This window comes from Mustela nigripes, chromosome 5 (assembly GCF_022355385.1).
Source record: "Mustela nigripes isolate SB6536 chromosome 5, MUSNIG.SB6536, whole genome shotgun sequence".
Taxonomy (NCBI): domain Eukaryota; kingdom Metazoa; phylum Chordata; class Mammalia; order Carnivora; family Mustelidae; genus Mustela; species Mustela nigripes.
In genome coordinates this window covers 48,897,534-48,913,280 of record NC_081561.1, presented here as the reverse complement: position 1 = coordinate 48,913,280, position 15,747 = coordinate 48,897,534, and the positions used below count along the sequence as shown (strand labels likewise).

Below are 15,747 nucleotides of genomic sequence, written 5' to 3'. Positions count from 1 at the left end.
TTTCAAGCTTTCCCATTGTTCTCCAGCCCTCACTCCACCCCAACTGATGCATGAAGACCTTACCTCCTCTCATTTCAAAAATTAGCAGGATCATGTACTTTCCCCTTAAAATGCATACCCCTCAACTTTAAAACTTCTCCTGTTTCCATCTTTTGTCCCTATCTGTGAGAAGCTAAATATGGTCTTTCCTTAGAGTTAACTCAATTGCCTCAATTCCCCACCATTTCATCATAAAATGTGCTCCTATGAGGTTTTTTTTCCTCCACCACTTCATGGATTTGTTGAAGGTCACCAATGACCTTAGTTGGTCTATCTTAATGTATTATTCCTGTCTTAAGTTAAAGTTTAAGGAGGGGCATGTAATGTTCTTCTCATTGAAACATGAGAAGTTTCTAATGCTGGGAAAACATTCGTCATTGATTTAAAAAAAAAAAAAAATCAGAATAAAAGCTTCCACAGCTGCTGAGCACTGTGTGGAATGTGAGGCTGGGAAGTGTACACACTATCTTGTGACACTGGGGAGCAGGGGCCTGACCATGAGCCAGAACCCTGAGACAGAGAGGACAATGCAGAGAAACTTCTTATTTGGAACATACTGAGCTTCTGAATAAAGTGATGGTGGAAAAGCAGTATTTCTTAACTATTGAAGAGAATTTTGTTTCCAAAGCTTATCAATTAAGGCTTTTTTTTTTTTTAAGATTTTATTTATTTATTTGACAGATGGAGATCACAATTAGGCAGAGAGGCAGGCAGAGAGAGAGGAGGAAGCAGGCTCCCCACTGAGCAGAGAGCTCAATGCGGGACTCGATCCCAGGATCCTGAGATCATGACCTGATCCGAAGGCAGCGGCTTAACCCACTGAGCCACCTAGGCGCCCCAAGGCTTTTTATTTGCAATTTATAGCAGCTAACAGATGGACTCCATCATAGCAGTGTGTGCCTTCCTTTGGGTCTGCTCAGGGCAAACAGCTTCTCACCCCTCTCTCCAGCCCTTTTCCGCCACCAAATTTCCCCCTCCCCCTCCATTCTTCACCTTTCCTCCCTGCCTCCCTCCTTGCCCAAAATCTTCCTCCCTTTTTCCCTGTCTCCTAAACTATTCTTTTAACTTCTGGGTCTACCCCACATGGTACAAAACTTATATTTTCTAGCTTACAAAAGCAATTGGCAAATGGTTATTGGTATTCACAGCAACTCCTCACCGGCCTATGACTTCCATTCAGATTTCTGGCTGTTGCCCAGGCCTTCATTTTATCTCCTCTTGACCATTCTGATAGGGATGATATTTGTGGCTCACTTATTCAATGTTGTATAACCTGTCACTCTCATATCTGGAGTCGATCATTTTGGAGGTATGGGATGCACATATCCAGAACTGAGTAGCCATAGAAGAACAGCTAAGAAGGAAGTAAATGTTAGAGTAATCAGAATAACATAAAGCGGCATCCTACATTCTCTCAGAAGGTCCTAGTCCGTTACCATTTATTTGCTTGGTGAATTTCATGAATCTGGAACTTGGAAAATTTATAGTTTTCGGAGGACATCATTTTCGTTTTCATCTATAATAGGTCATCAAACATAAACTTATGATTAAATATGTCACATATTCTAGAACACAGGATATTTTCCCTAAGGGCAGATGTCATAAAAGATTGTTTTGATAAGTATTTCAGTAAAGGTCATAATTGCTTTGCCATTCTTAAGCCTTTCCCCAAGGCTAACTCTGGTATGGGTTTATGTGTGGGTTGCTGGGGTGGGTCCTACAGTGATTACAAGGTTTCCTGGTTAGTTGAAATGTGGCTTTGGGGAGATTCTGCCTGTGGACTTTGGATGGTTTTATGTGCTTAAGTGATTTCTCCCCCCACCCGCCTGCCCCCAAACCAGAAATGAAACTCCAATCTAGCAGAAAGGTTTAGATGGTTTGGGTAGGGAAAGGGTAACCGATAACTAAAACATCAACTTTCTTGTGGTGAGTGTGAAGAGGAAACATTGAGGTATTCTCGGAAATGAATCTGTAGACTGAGCTGTGAGCTAAGTGTGTGCTAAGCTGCACCGGGGGTTTTGGATCACTTGCTCTGCCTTCTGGAGAGTCCATGGTTTGTGTTTCAAAACAACAAATCCTAGCTGTTTCTATAAGCAGTATGCACCAACAGATCATTTTGCAGGTAGCTTAAAACTAAGAATCTCACAGTTCCATAAGAAAGAAAGATCCAGTGTTCACAGAAGATGGGGTATGCATCTTGCTGTGCACTCTAGGGCAGGTATCCCTTTACTGTCCCAGTACACAGGGCTGTGTTCTTGGTGGAGAGACTCACAGGGAGATGTAACAGGTAGATCCATAAAGAATGATGATTTTGTTTGCTCCCTGCACTGTCCCCCGACAACATGAACCCAAATGCAGTGACTACTCAGTACTCAGGATAACAAGTTCCTGCTCCAACACCCATCACAACCTGATGAGTTAGCCTCTTCTGTGGGAATTTAGTGTACTTTTGTCAATTACCAATATGCTTTCCTTGTGATTCTTATTACGAATGTCTTTAAAGTTAACTGAGTTATAATCATTACTTCTCATATTTTCTTGAATTTCTTTTTATTTCAATAGTTGTGAATATTTAATAGACAGTCCACAATGCTCACTTTCATATTTAAAGTTATATTCAAATTTATTCAAAGATAAGATCACTAAGTATTACTGGAGAAGTCTACATAAATAATAGAACTGATGGTTCAGACCTTCATTTAATAATTCTGTCCCCTTGTGATTTGCATAGGTTAAAGAAATGTTTTTTTTTTTTTTTTTAATGTAGTCTTCCTGCTCTTCTCAACTTGGACATACTAATTTTTGTTATTTCTGATAATGATGTCTATTACATCATTGTAATAAAATCTCAGTCATTTCAACATTAAAAATAACCATAACATCAACCAAAAAAATGATGTGATTTAATCAAAGTAGACCTGAATCAATGGAAAACAGTTGTTTTCATTTTTGTTCTTTGTTTTGTTTGTTTTTCAATTAAAAACTGCCTTAATATTCTCAGGGTTACAGTGACCTTTCCTTTGGCAATTTGGATGTGATCTGAAAATTACCAAAGTGGATTATAATATATGTATCAATCTATTCTTAGCACTGCAACTGAGACATTGAGATGAAAGTCAGACCTTATATTTTTCAATAGTTGAGTAACACCATCCTGGTTTTTACTGATGAAAGAGAAAATATGGTAAACTGGATACATATAACAAACATGGGAGGTTGTAATGTTTCCAGGATATGGCGTCTTGCCATTGACCACAGCCTCTTGGAACAAGATAAAGTCATTGAAATAGTTAACAGATGTTAACCATACTAGAAATATAAAAGTTCTATTGCTAAAAGTTATGTACGGTCAGATGGAGATTTGGCGCTTGGTCCATAATTTAACTGACTTGGCAAATGGAAAGTTAAGATCCAGAGGCATAATGCATATCAAGGCCACACACTTTGCACACTATGCAGGAGCTCATAAACTACTGACAATATGTATACTGTGCTAAGCCAGCTTGATTAAGTATTAACACAGTATTTGATACTTAGGGAAATCTGAAGTCAATTTTCACATCTACTAAATTAAAAAGTTATTTCTATAAGAGCAAAAGAGTAGACTTTTCTCCAAGTTCAAAAGCAGGTCTACAAATTGTATTATATAGCTTCAGCTTGCAATTTACCAATGATTGGTATTGCTTTCCACCGATTTTGTAATCCATCCAGTAATATTCTTTAAAATTATATTTTTCCCACTCTTGTCTATTACGTCACATTTCAGAACAAGTTGACAGTAATGATTTTCAGATGAGTATCTGTAGCTGAAATGGATCTTCTCAGCCTTGAGTCACAGGTTCATCCAAGTCAAGTACTGAAGGAGGCTTGTGCTACTTTAGAGTTTGTGGTTTTATTCACAGCTTTGCAAATAAAGTCCCCAGCTTCCATCACTTTGTAAAGATTCACACCCTGTTAAGGGAAAGAAGGGATACCAGGTGGATTAGGGAGAAAGAAGACAAAACAGATTTCTTTCCATTTTATTAGTAGTTAATTAACAATTTGAAATTATTAAACAAAATGTTACTCCTTGTTGATTTGAGAGTAACATTTGTCGTCTTCTTCATGAATCACACAATCCGCAGATTTTAAATTTTTATGCTTTATTAAAGCATATCTTGAATTTAACTTTTAAATAAAATCATAGGCTAGCCATTCCTGAAAAAAATCCATGTAATTCGGGGTGGTATCTGAATTCTAGGAAGGACAATAACAGAACTAGAAACAATCTACAAAATACCAGTGGCGAGCAATTAAAATTAGTAGGGTTTGGAGGAGTTCATAGATAATGACTTAAGAAAGAACCTTTTTACTATATAAAGAAACAACCTGATAAGCCTATGAGCAATGTATATGTATAATTTTAATGGTATTCAGAAACACTACCAGTATGATATTGAGGGAAGTAGTTGTAGGTCAAATAAAATGGAGCAGTATTAGTACACATCTGGAACGTGTTTGTCTGAGAAGTTGTACTATTTGAAAGCATAAACAGGATCAACAAAAGCTTAGGTAAATCCATGAAAGACAGATAAGCAGTTGGGTATGAAGGCCAAGTTCAGGGCATGCTCCTCATCTCCGTGTAACCAAAGATCCCCATCGAGGTCTCCACTCTGCACCTCAGCTGTCACTATAGGGGAGGTAGAGCATTAGGTGGATTAGCCAGAGATTTGCCCTCAGGTAGCATTTCATAAACTCCTATGTCTTGCCTTACCATGGAATAGAAACAATGTTGACTTAAAACTGAACAGACTCAGGCTTCCTTACTATTAAGTAGTTCTTAATATTTATGTAAGTCTGTCATTTTCTTAAAAGAGACAATAAAAAGTTGTTCTTCAGGTCTCAACATTTGCTTTGATTTGAGATTGTTCTGTCCTGGGAACAGCTATAGGTAGAATATATGTTATATATATATAAATGGATATATATATCCATTTAAGATGTCAACTAAGAAGTGCTAACATATACCTATATAGCATAGAGATGCTTAACATATACCTATATAACATATAGCTATATATATATAGGTATATGTTTTGTTGTATATGTTATATATATATATATGTTATATAATATATAATATATATGTATATCTATACAGCTAAGAAGTGCTATACCTATATATACGCATATATATACAACTATGTATATATATATACACACACACACATATATATACAACTAAGAAGTGCTATACCTATATATAGATATGTTTTTGTTATATATGTTATATACATTATATAATATATATGTGTGTGTATATATATATATATATATATATATACAACTAAGAAGTGCTTAACATATACCTATATATATAGGTATACAGCTATACCTATACCTATATATAGCTATACCTATACCTATATATATAGGTATATGTTAAGCACTTCTTAGTTGACATCTTAAATGGAATCCTATTTAAGTTTTATGACTAATTAGCAACATGTGCCTATCATTTTTGAATTATACCAGCAAAGGATTCTAGAAAGATATTAGTCACCAGTGTTCTTTGCTTTCCAAGAATTCCATTGATAAGTATGCACTGGGATTTGCAGACATTTTATGTTAAAAAAAAAATCCCTTTTGCCTTTATCAATTTACCTAAAAGATATCATTATATAGTAACATTGCACTTATTATTGAATCATTTGCGAGGTGCTTAAATATGTCTCATGTACTATGATATGTTCTGGGTTTTCAAAAACCCCATGTAAAATGAGATTTCTATCCTCAGACTGTAAGAGCATCAAGCAGGTGATATGGACCCCTGTTGGGGGGGTGGTTCCTGTATTACAATTAAAATCACTGATGGAGATATGCCCAGATGAGTATGAGAGCTGACGATGGGGCAGTAAACCCAATGAGGAAAAGAAAGTAGAGAGGAGTGTGTTTGGAAAGGGTGTGAGGAAGGGTAAATTCTGACCTGAGTCTTGCTTGGGGAGTATGAGTTATAGAGAAAGGGGACAGAGGGGGCAATGCAGGCAGAAGAACAGTACAAAATATCTTAAAAAAAAAAAAAATGCCATGCTGTATGTAGATGATGGGCAAAGATGACCTGAAAAGGCATGAATAGGCCATATTAGGTGAGAGAACACAGCTTTGCCTTATAGGAAGTAAGAATCCACTGGTGAGGGGCGCCTGGGTGGCTCAGTGGGTTAAGCCGCTGCCTTCGGCTCAGGTCATGATCTCGGGGTCCTGGAATCGAGTCCCACATCGGGCTCTGTGCTCAGCGGGGAGCCTGCTTCCTCCTCTCTCTCTCTCTGCCTGCCTCGCTGCCTACTTGTGATCTCTCTCTGTCTAATAAATAAATAAAAAAAAATCTTAAAAAAAAAAAAAAAAGAATCCACTGGTGACAGCTCAAGCGGAAACAAGGGATATTCTTATTTGTATTTTGGATGATATCCTCTGATGGTAACATGGAAAATGAATTTAAAGGCAAGTCAGAAGTTCTACACACCAGGGTGGAGAATTGAATACCCAGGAAAGAATTAGGGAATTGTGCCGACATAGCTACAGCATGGGTATTAAAGAACAAACAACCAAAATATCTTGCACGTCAAATCAGTGGCTCTTGGTAAGTGACTTGGCATGGTAGCCATAGTAACATTAGATTCTACAGAGAATCTTGGCTTGCTAGTCTAGGTAGCTCGTTGAATTTTAGATCCTACCCCACGTAACCATTCTCTCCTTAAATTTTGAATTCTTAGGAATGAAGCCATGGTTTATGTGCATTTTAGTCCTCAAGTTCTAGAACAGGACCCGATATATAATATGCATCAAAGCATCAGCTGAGATCAATTCACTCATCTAAACCTCCAAGAAATAATCTAATTTGCCTCAGTTTTTGTCATGGCCATACAATTCTACCAGAAATGATTAAGCTACTGTAAATGAAATAATAGTTACTCCTAACCAGGAAAGACAGGCAGTAGTGTTTTTTTTGTTTTGTTTTGTTTTTTGTTTTTTTTAAGATTTTAGTTATTTATTTGACATACAGAGAGAGATCACAAGTAGGCAGAGAGGCAGGCAGAGAGAGGGAGGGATGCAGGCTCAGCACTGAGCAGAGAGCCCCACTCGGGGCTCGATCCCAGGACCCTGAGATGATCTGAGCTGAAGGCAGAGGCTTAACCCACTGAGCCACCCAGGTGCCCCCAGGCAGTAGTTTTTGATGTTTATCCCAAGTGACGCCCATCTCTCAGTGAATGTTATTGAGCATCTCTAGGTAAGGCACATAGCTGTAATTGCTCCCTGGCTGCAGGGAAAGCTAAGCACAGAAATAAGGTCCAGAGACCACCTCAGGTTAGGTTCAGAGGTAGAAGCACACAGGTTGGCATGGAAGTCATAAGGTAAGGAACCCAATAGCAGGAGCCTGGGGGTTAGGCAGGGAGACACGAGAAGACTTCAGTGGTTGGGAGCAGCTCACTCTCCAGGTGAAACTGAGTGTGGGGAGTAAGGCCATCTGAGTGGTGATGGACACAAGAGCCAGGAGTGAGAAATAAAATGGTATGGAAATGGAAACTACAGGTAAATGGTACTGCAGGAGCTTTCATGTAAGTATAGTGAAGAGAGAGAAGCTTTCATGTTGTAATCCAGAGGATGCTTTGACATCTCAGAAAAATATTTTGAACTTCTAATCATCTGTGAACTTTTTTCTTCTATATTTTTGCTCCCTTCCTCCCCAAATCTGCCTTAAAGACTAGTAAGTAATGTTAACAAGCATGTGGCAAACAAAGTACTAAATTATGTGGATGCCATAGAGGATGTGACTTTCCAGGAACTTTTACTTAAGAGACAGTTCTTGCTGCCCAGTGTCTCCCATGCTAAGTAGTGTTAAACTCTCTTTTCTGACCATTCCAATAGTGCCCCGGGCTCTTTTAGAGAAGCCCTAGTTGTCACTGCAAGAAAATCAAGATCTGTTTCTTCCTAGGAAAACATCCATCCCAAACCAAAGCGCCAAAACAACAATCCTAAAGGCAGAGACACAGGCTCTCACTCAGTTTGTGAAATCAAATCAGATGATACATGAAAAAGTACTTCGGAGGTCATGAAGCACTATAAAAATGTGAAATGGTAGCATTATTGATGATGGAGCTACAGCAATAAGTTACTTTATAAAGCCCCCTAAAGAATTTTTACTGTATTTTCCCACTGTGCATTTTAGCAAACAGCAAAAGGGTAGTAAAACTTTGACCTCAAAATTGCTTCCCAAATCTGAGACACATTCCCACTTGTATCTGAAAGGCATACATGAATATTAAAATATGTTAAGTGACTTACCGTGTTGAGCCCCAAGCCATTAAGCATATATATCAAATCCTCAGTGGCTACGTTCCCAGAAGCACCCTTTGCATAAGGGCAGCCACCTAATCCGGATACTGCTGAGTCCACCACATTAATCCCCATCTGGAAAACAAACCAGAACACTCAGGGCTTGTCTATTCAAGGCACGTAAATTGTTGAATTTCTATTTAACCTGTTCCAAAGAGCAAATAAGCAAAATCTAAACCCGTTATCCAAACATACTCGCTTACTCACCTGCTGCTAGAAAAGTCCCCAGGGTGCTCATTTCTTTTCTACCTAATCTTGTCTTTTAGGCTAACAGAAACTCAAGGGATCTCAGGAAGTAGAATAATCTTAGATCAAAATTGAAGTGGTGTTATTCGTTGATAACCACACAACTGTAGGGGGTGAAGCTTGAAGTAAGACGAATTCATTCCCAGGTTGTATAGATTCTCCAACCAATTTTCCAATTGGACCCTAATACTGTTATGTAAGCACAAAACACTTCCAACACTCTAACTCAAAGTCAAGGTGCCTTGGACGACTGGTGGTAGTGGTAGGGTCGCTGTGTTTGAAATAGGATTTTTGAGGGCTTAATTCATCCTTTCAATTCACTTGTTCTTTACTGAGCCATTATTTTGCATACCCAACCCTGCTGCTTTGGGAGAAGCAGAGAGCTACCAGCACCATCTCACACTTACTGAGTCCTCATTAAGGGCTGGGATTATTCCTAACATCTTATGAGTAGTAACTCCTAATCTTCACAAAAAGACCAATAAGGTAGATCTCCTTCTATCATTCCAAATCACAGATGAAGAAACTCAAGTACAGCAGGATCACAAAATTGGCCCAAGGTCACCTCTGTCTCCCGGAAATTTACACTGGGATTTATGGCTTCTGGAAACATGCAGATTGTTACAGGTCATGTGTGTGGGGATATCAGAGGTAGAGGATATGTGTGAGCTCGAATGTCCTTGAGGACATGATTACAGTGGGGCCTGAAAGGAGCCCTGAAAATCAGAGGACTGGAGAAGACTGGAGAAGAGAGGCAGGGATGTCCTATCTCCGTAAAGGGTGATAGTTGGATGATCAGAAGCTACCAAGAGGCATAATCTGGTCACTCAGCTTCCGGATATTAAAGAAAAAAAAAGTAACATGACTTCTGCTAAAATGAGAAGCCCCTGAAAGCAGAGATTTTAGGCAGCATGTTAGGTCAGCTGTTTGCATTCACAGGATCGGAACCCTACATGGTGGCTACATCTCCAGAGTCAGTCTCACAAGACCTGTGCTCAGTCTTGAGAATCTGAGTTTTTCACCAGATTGCAGACGCTGCACTCACTGCCAGTCTGGGGATCCCACTTCTTTTTGTTTTTCTTTTTAATATATATTTTTAAAGATTTTATTATTTATTTGACAAATTGAGAGATCACAAGCAGTCAGAGAGCCGGGTTCGGGGGTGGTGGCAGGAAGCAGTCTTCCTGCTGAGCAGAGAGCCTGATGTGGAACTCAATTCCAGGACTCTGAGATCATGAGCTGAGCCAAAGGCAGAGGTTTAACCATCTGAGCCACCCAGGAGCCCCTTGTTTTTCTTTTTGATGAACTTTTTATTATAGAAGAGCTTCAGATCTTCAGGAAATTGTTGGAGAACAGAGCATCCCCATATATAATGCACCTAGCTTCCCATATTGTTACATTATCTTGCATGATTATGATGAACCTGTCCCAGCTGAGGGACCAGTATCAGAATGGTATTATAGTCCATACGTGATTCCAATTTCCTTATTTTGAACTTAATGTTCTTGTCTGTCCTTCAATTTGGGTTTGTCTGATATTTTTCTAATGGCTAGACTAGAATTCTGAAATACTTCAAGGCAAGCCACAGAGGTGAAATGCTGTTCTCAATACATCATATCAAGGGTGCACATGCTGTCAACAAGATTTATGACTGATAAGCACTTTGGTCACCTGGCTGAGGTAGTGTTTGTCAGGGTACTGAAGTAAGGAAGCCTCTACTCCCCTCTTTCCATACTGTACTCTCTGGAGAAAAGTGACTGTGTGCTCACAGTTAGAGGTAGAGATTTCTACAGAGATCACTTGGAATGCTCCCGTTTGGACATGTATATTCTCCTCTGTTTATTCAAACATTATTTTTTATCGGTAGGGACTCCAGGTATTTTTTTTTAGTTTGGTTTAGAATCTAATATTACTTTATATATTTTGGGGATCAGGTTGGTTTTTAGCAGTTCTTTTAGTTGGTTCCTGTGTCTCTTTGTCATACCAAAGGGACTGTGTTTCTTGAACCATTCTTTTATATTTCCCTTTGAGACTTAAGATACCTACATCAAGGCCTATAAGGTTTAAAAAAAAAAAAAAATTTTTTTTTAATGGTAGACCAAAACAGTTAATAGCGGTGATCACTGGGTGTTGTGTTTATAGCACATAATTAATTAATTAATTAATTTTTAATTTTAATTTATTTAATTTTAATTTATTTTAATTGTCTTTATTTTCCAATTCTTTCACAGTGAATTCTAATTATATATAAAGCATAAAAAGTTTCTATAAACTTTCACCTGTAGTAGAATAACAGTATGGAAAGGAGAATGAACATAAATGAATCCAAGACTCATTTTCTTGATTAACGTCATTATTTTACAACTAAGTGATCTTCCTAGGGTGTCTTCATTAAAAAATGTTTTGTAGATACTCCTTTTTCTGTGTCTCCAAACACAAACCACTATTTTCAGGCTTTCACATTCCCAGGGGTATGGGTCTGTGTGCACGTGTGTGTGTGTGTTCCCGGGGTGTGCGTGTGTGTGTGTGTGTGTGCGCCCGCGCGCGCGTGCGTGTGCGTGCATGAGAGCAGGCTTTTTGCACCATAGATTGAAAAACAAAGCACTTGCTTGTTTTGAAGGAAAGTACGTCTTTAGACAAAAAACCACAAGGTGGCAATGTCGCTTCAAAATCAGAGTTAAAGCCAAGCATTTGACCCCACTGTGTTCAGCTGCTCCAAATGACAAACATGTAAATAAATAGCTTTATATTATACAAATAACTTTGTACAAGGAAATGAGGAAACTTTGACTAATGGTATAGAATAAAAACTGTGGTTTAATATATTTTTTATTAGTCATCCTTTGACGTGAACACGTTTATGAAGTGCATTCTTCGCACCAGGGACTTGGAATCCATACAAAATCCTGTAGCTCAGGGAGTTTAGCATTAGAAATCAAAATTATATATTTTGTCACTGAGAAGTAGCATATTGTTATTAAACTAGAAACCGGGACGCCTGGGTGGCTCAGGTGGTTGAGCAGCTGCCTTCGGCTCATGTCATGATCCCAGCGTCCTGGGATCGAGTCCCACATCGGGCTCCTTGCTCCGCAGGGAGCCTGCTTCTCCCTCTGCCTCTGCCTGCCACTCTGTCTGCCTGTGCTTGCTCTCTCCCCCCCCCCCCCCCCTCTGATAAATAAAAAATAAATAAATAAATAAACAAGAAACCATTTTCTTCAGAGCTAAGGGAACTGGTAGTCCTGCCTAAACTAAAACAAACCCAGAACTCAAAGTGTGGTGGTATCCTTGGCTCCCACCTTCCTCCAAGCTCACGATTAAAGCTACTAATCCAGTTCCCAGGAAATGATTAACTTGCTTAGTTACATATGCTCTGTCTTCTTGAGCTCTCTATTTACACGCTTGGATTTAGGGGCTGAGAAAAATGAATAAAATACTAATAGCCACTTTTTCTGGAAAATGGTAAATTGTAGATAAACCACGAGCCTATCGTTCTGTGCTACAATCTTAGGTGAGCTCTGTGTAGAATTAATCTTGTGTAGTGCTTAGATGCCTGGACCATGATGATATGCTAACGAAAAGTACAAGTTGACTTTTTCTTAGTGCTGTAAGAACCTATTTCCCAAAGAAAATGAGAAATCCTTAAGTCAAATCATTTTGCAAAGCTTATAATGTCCCATATTTTCATGATTTCAAAATGTTTAATGAAATATCAAGTTTTAGGTATTGTGGATACTAAAATATTAAGGAACACATAAAATTTTGATATGTTAAGTTTTGAAATGACATCTACTTTCTTTCCCCTCTAAGATCAACTTTTTCTTTAAAAGAATCTATAATGTTAGATTTAATTTAAAAGGAGATCTTTCTGATGGTGTAAGGTACTCATTTTTGGATTTCAGTTCCTTGGGAGACAAGGCAAATGTTCATATGGGATAAATATTAAAAATATACTCCTTTTTCTAGTAGTTGTCTCCTCAGCCATTTCTTTCTTTCTTTTTTTTTTTCAAAGATTTTATTTATTTATCAGAGAGAGGGGGGGAGAGAGCGAGCACAGGCAGACAGAATGGCAGGCAGAGGCAGAGGGAGAAGCAGGCTCCCTGCTGAGCAAGGAGCCCGATGTGGGACTCGATCCCAGGACGCTGGGATCATGACCTGAGCCGAAGGCAGCTGCTTAACCAACTGAGCCACCCAGGCGTCCCTCCTCAGCCATTTCTAAGCCAGTATACCCTCCAACAGAGGATTGCGATTACCCAGGCATATGGTGCTACTGGTCTTCCAGTCATCAGGCCAGATAACACTAATGGAACAGGGTACTCTTGCCACTAAGCCCACCACTCCAAACGGTTACTGTATATGGAGTTAGGCTACCACCTGAGAAATAAACACTATTTGCATTCATGGGTACTAGGGATGTAACATATTATGTAAATTTCTGATAATGAACAGTTAGCATACATGAATTAAGCCCAGGGTTTAAATTAAGTGAGGTATATACCAAATTGGTATGTAAATAATGACAGGCATATATACTGCTGTTGGGGGATAACTAAGCTAATGGGACAGTGTCATGTAACCTCCTTCCTCTTTGAGAAGGTTTTCCTACATGTTTCACTCTTCTCTGCCTTAGTACACATAATGAGATAGATTATATTCTTTGCCTCATTTAGTATATTTCAAATGGAGATAGAAATGGGACTGTGTACATAGACGTGGGGGTAAGGAAACAGATTAAAAAAGGAATTCTTAATTTCAGTAAGAGGAAATAATAGACTATTAATGAACATTTATTGAATGTTTATTTTGTCACAGATCCTGTGCTTTAGGCCTTACATATGATAAAGCCATGCAGAATTAGGGTGAAATGCGTAGGAACCCATGCCCATTTTACTGATGAGGAGACTGAGGCTCCAGGAAGATAAGCACCATCTCCTGCTTCAAACAGTGTAAGACAGAGGAAGAATGCAGATAGCTGGGCTCTACTGTCCAGTGTTAATTGTTAACATTTCATTAACATTGACTGTCTGCCAGGCACCTGACTAAACACTTCCCGTGCATTGTTTCATTTAATCCATATAATAACACCAGGAGGCAAGGTATGAATTAGGAAGAGAACATTGACCAATCAAAAGGCTTCCCTTTTCTTAAGATTCTGTTTTCAACTTTCTGAAAAGTCTCTACACAATGTACTGATAAGAGGCTTTTGAGAAAGTAATGCTGATTGTCCAAAGGATTTTTTCCTAGGAAGCTATCTCAAGAAAATAGCCAGAAACTTTAATTATAGGTTATTGTTCAAGGACAGATAGTCTTTGTAGCATGATTTATAATTGGAGAAAAAAGGCCATAAGTTAATGTCCAATAATAGGGAAATAGTTAACAGATTATATAAGATAGACTACTATGAAATCATTAAATATTTTTAATGAGTTTGTAATTGTATAGAATTATACATTATGCTCCTGAGATGGAGCCCCACAGCAGTGTACCTGCTCAGCAGGAAACTTGATTCTTCCTCTCCCTCTGTGCTTCCTTTTTCTCTCTCTGTCAAATAAAATCTTAAGAAACTGGAAGATAGGAGAGGATGCCAACCATGCTTGGCATTGTTTATGTTTCTAAGAATTTTTTTTATCCTAATAAATACATACCACACATGTCATGTGTACTCTTGTTTCCTCATCATCCCCGTCTTCTGCCAAAACAATATCCCAGAACCATACCGGCCTTTCTTATTTCCTGGTTTCAGTCCAAATTCTAGAGATGGTTCCTCTAGGAATCCTCTACTTCTGCCTGTTCTTGAGAGGCTTTTACTCCTAAACTGCACTTCTTCAGTAACCACCTATTCCCTCTAACCTACTGGCACAAAATAATTAAGCCAGCCTCCCTCAAACGTGACTGAGCATAAGATTCCACTTACAATGTCTGACTAGAGGGTATTACATGAAGTGAAGTAAATGGGACAGAGAAAGACAAAACCATATGATTTCACTTATATGTAAAATCTACAAGAAACCCAAACAAAAGAATAAGCATTTATGATGTCTGAGGTGGGACCTGAGCTTCTGCATTTCTACATTTCTAACACTTTCTAAATTCTGCAGAAGCTGCTACTCCCCAGAACATAGTTGAGTGGGAAGAAACTCTGGTTCTTCTGGGGAAGAACTGGTTCTCAAGGGTGTCGGTACATCCTGGTCCAGTGCGCAGTGGTGCCATCTTGCGTTGCACCATATTGCTCAAAATGGGACCACCTAAGTATCAGAGTTACTTCAGTCCTAGTTTAAAAACGCAGATTTCTGGGGCACCTGGGTGGCTCAGTTGGTTAAGCAGCTGCCTTTGCCTCAGGTCATGATCCCAGCGTCCTGGGATCAAGTCCCACATCGGGCTCCTTGCTCGGCAGGGAGCCTGCTTCTCCCTCTGTCTCTGCCTACCACTCTGTCTGCCTGTGCTCACTCTCTCTCCCTCTCTCTCTCTGACAAATAAAAATAAAATCTTAAAAAAAAAAAAAAGGCAGATTTCTGTTGTCTATCCCCAAAACTGATTTTTTTTTTCTCATAAAGTCAAAGTACTTGCATTATTTCCTACTCCAAGATGACTTTTATGCATAATAAAGTTTGAAAATAGCCTTCTGATTTACCTGTTGATCTACGGCAGATAGTGCTGGCTCTTCAGAAAAAAAAAATTGTTTCCTCTTCTTCTGGGATTTAGCTAGGTGGCATAATCAAATTGCCCTTTAACTTACATGTGGTTACATGACTGTAAACTAGCCAATGATGCATAAGCAGAGAGATACAAGCCATTTTTAAATTATTTCTTCTCAGAAATTTTGTCAATAGTCAAATGCAGATGACAACAAGACCTTAGAGAATGGTAAGCCAAAAAATGGGAGGAGCCTGGGCCCATGAATTACGTGGAGGAGAGATACCCACTGACAAAAACATGGATGCTTGCCCCTCACTAAACATGTGTTTGAGCTGTTATTCATTTTGGGGTGTTCAGTTTTATCAGTCAATTAGAACTAATACACTAACTGATGAGACAGATTAAAATTCACCTTTTCCAGCTATTTTCTATTCTTTTTTTGTCCTCTTTTCTATCTTT

At 38.8% G+C, this 15,747-nt stretch overlaps 1 protein-coding gene across 1 annotated transcript in view; it reads right to left on the bottom strand.

Moving 5' to 3' along the window:
- Positions 1 to 2,643: 2,643 nt before the first annotated feature.
- HMGCLL1 (3-hydroxy-3-methylglutaryl-CoA lyase like 1) overlaps positions 2,644 to 15,747 on the bottom strand; it is a 196,124-nt gene continuing 183,020 nt past the window's right edge. Inside the window, exons 7-8 of the mRNA XM_059400225.1 lie at positions 8,359 to 8,484; positions 2,644 to 3,990 (exon numbers count right to left, since the gene is read on the bottom strand). Coding sequence (XP_059256208.1) covers positions 3,889 to 3,990; positions 8,359 to 8,484 — 228 coding nt within the window. The 3' untranslated portion in view covers positions 2,644 to 3,888. The remainder of the gene's footprint in view (positions 3,991 to 8,358; positions 8,485 to 15,747) is intronic.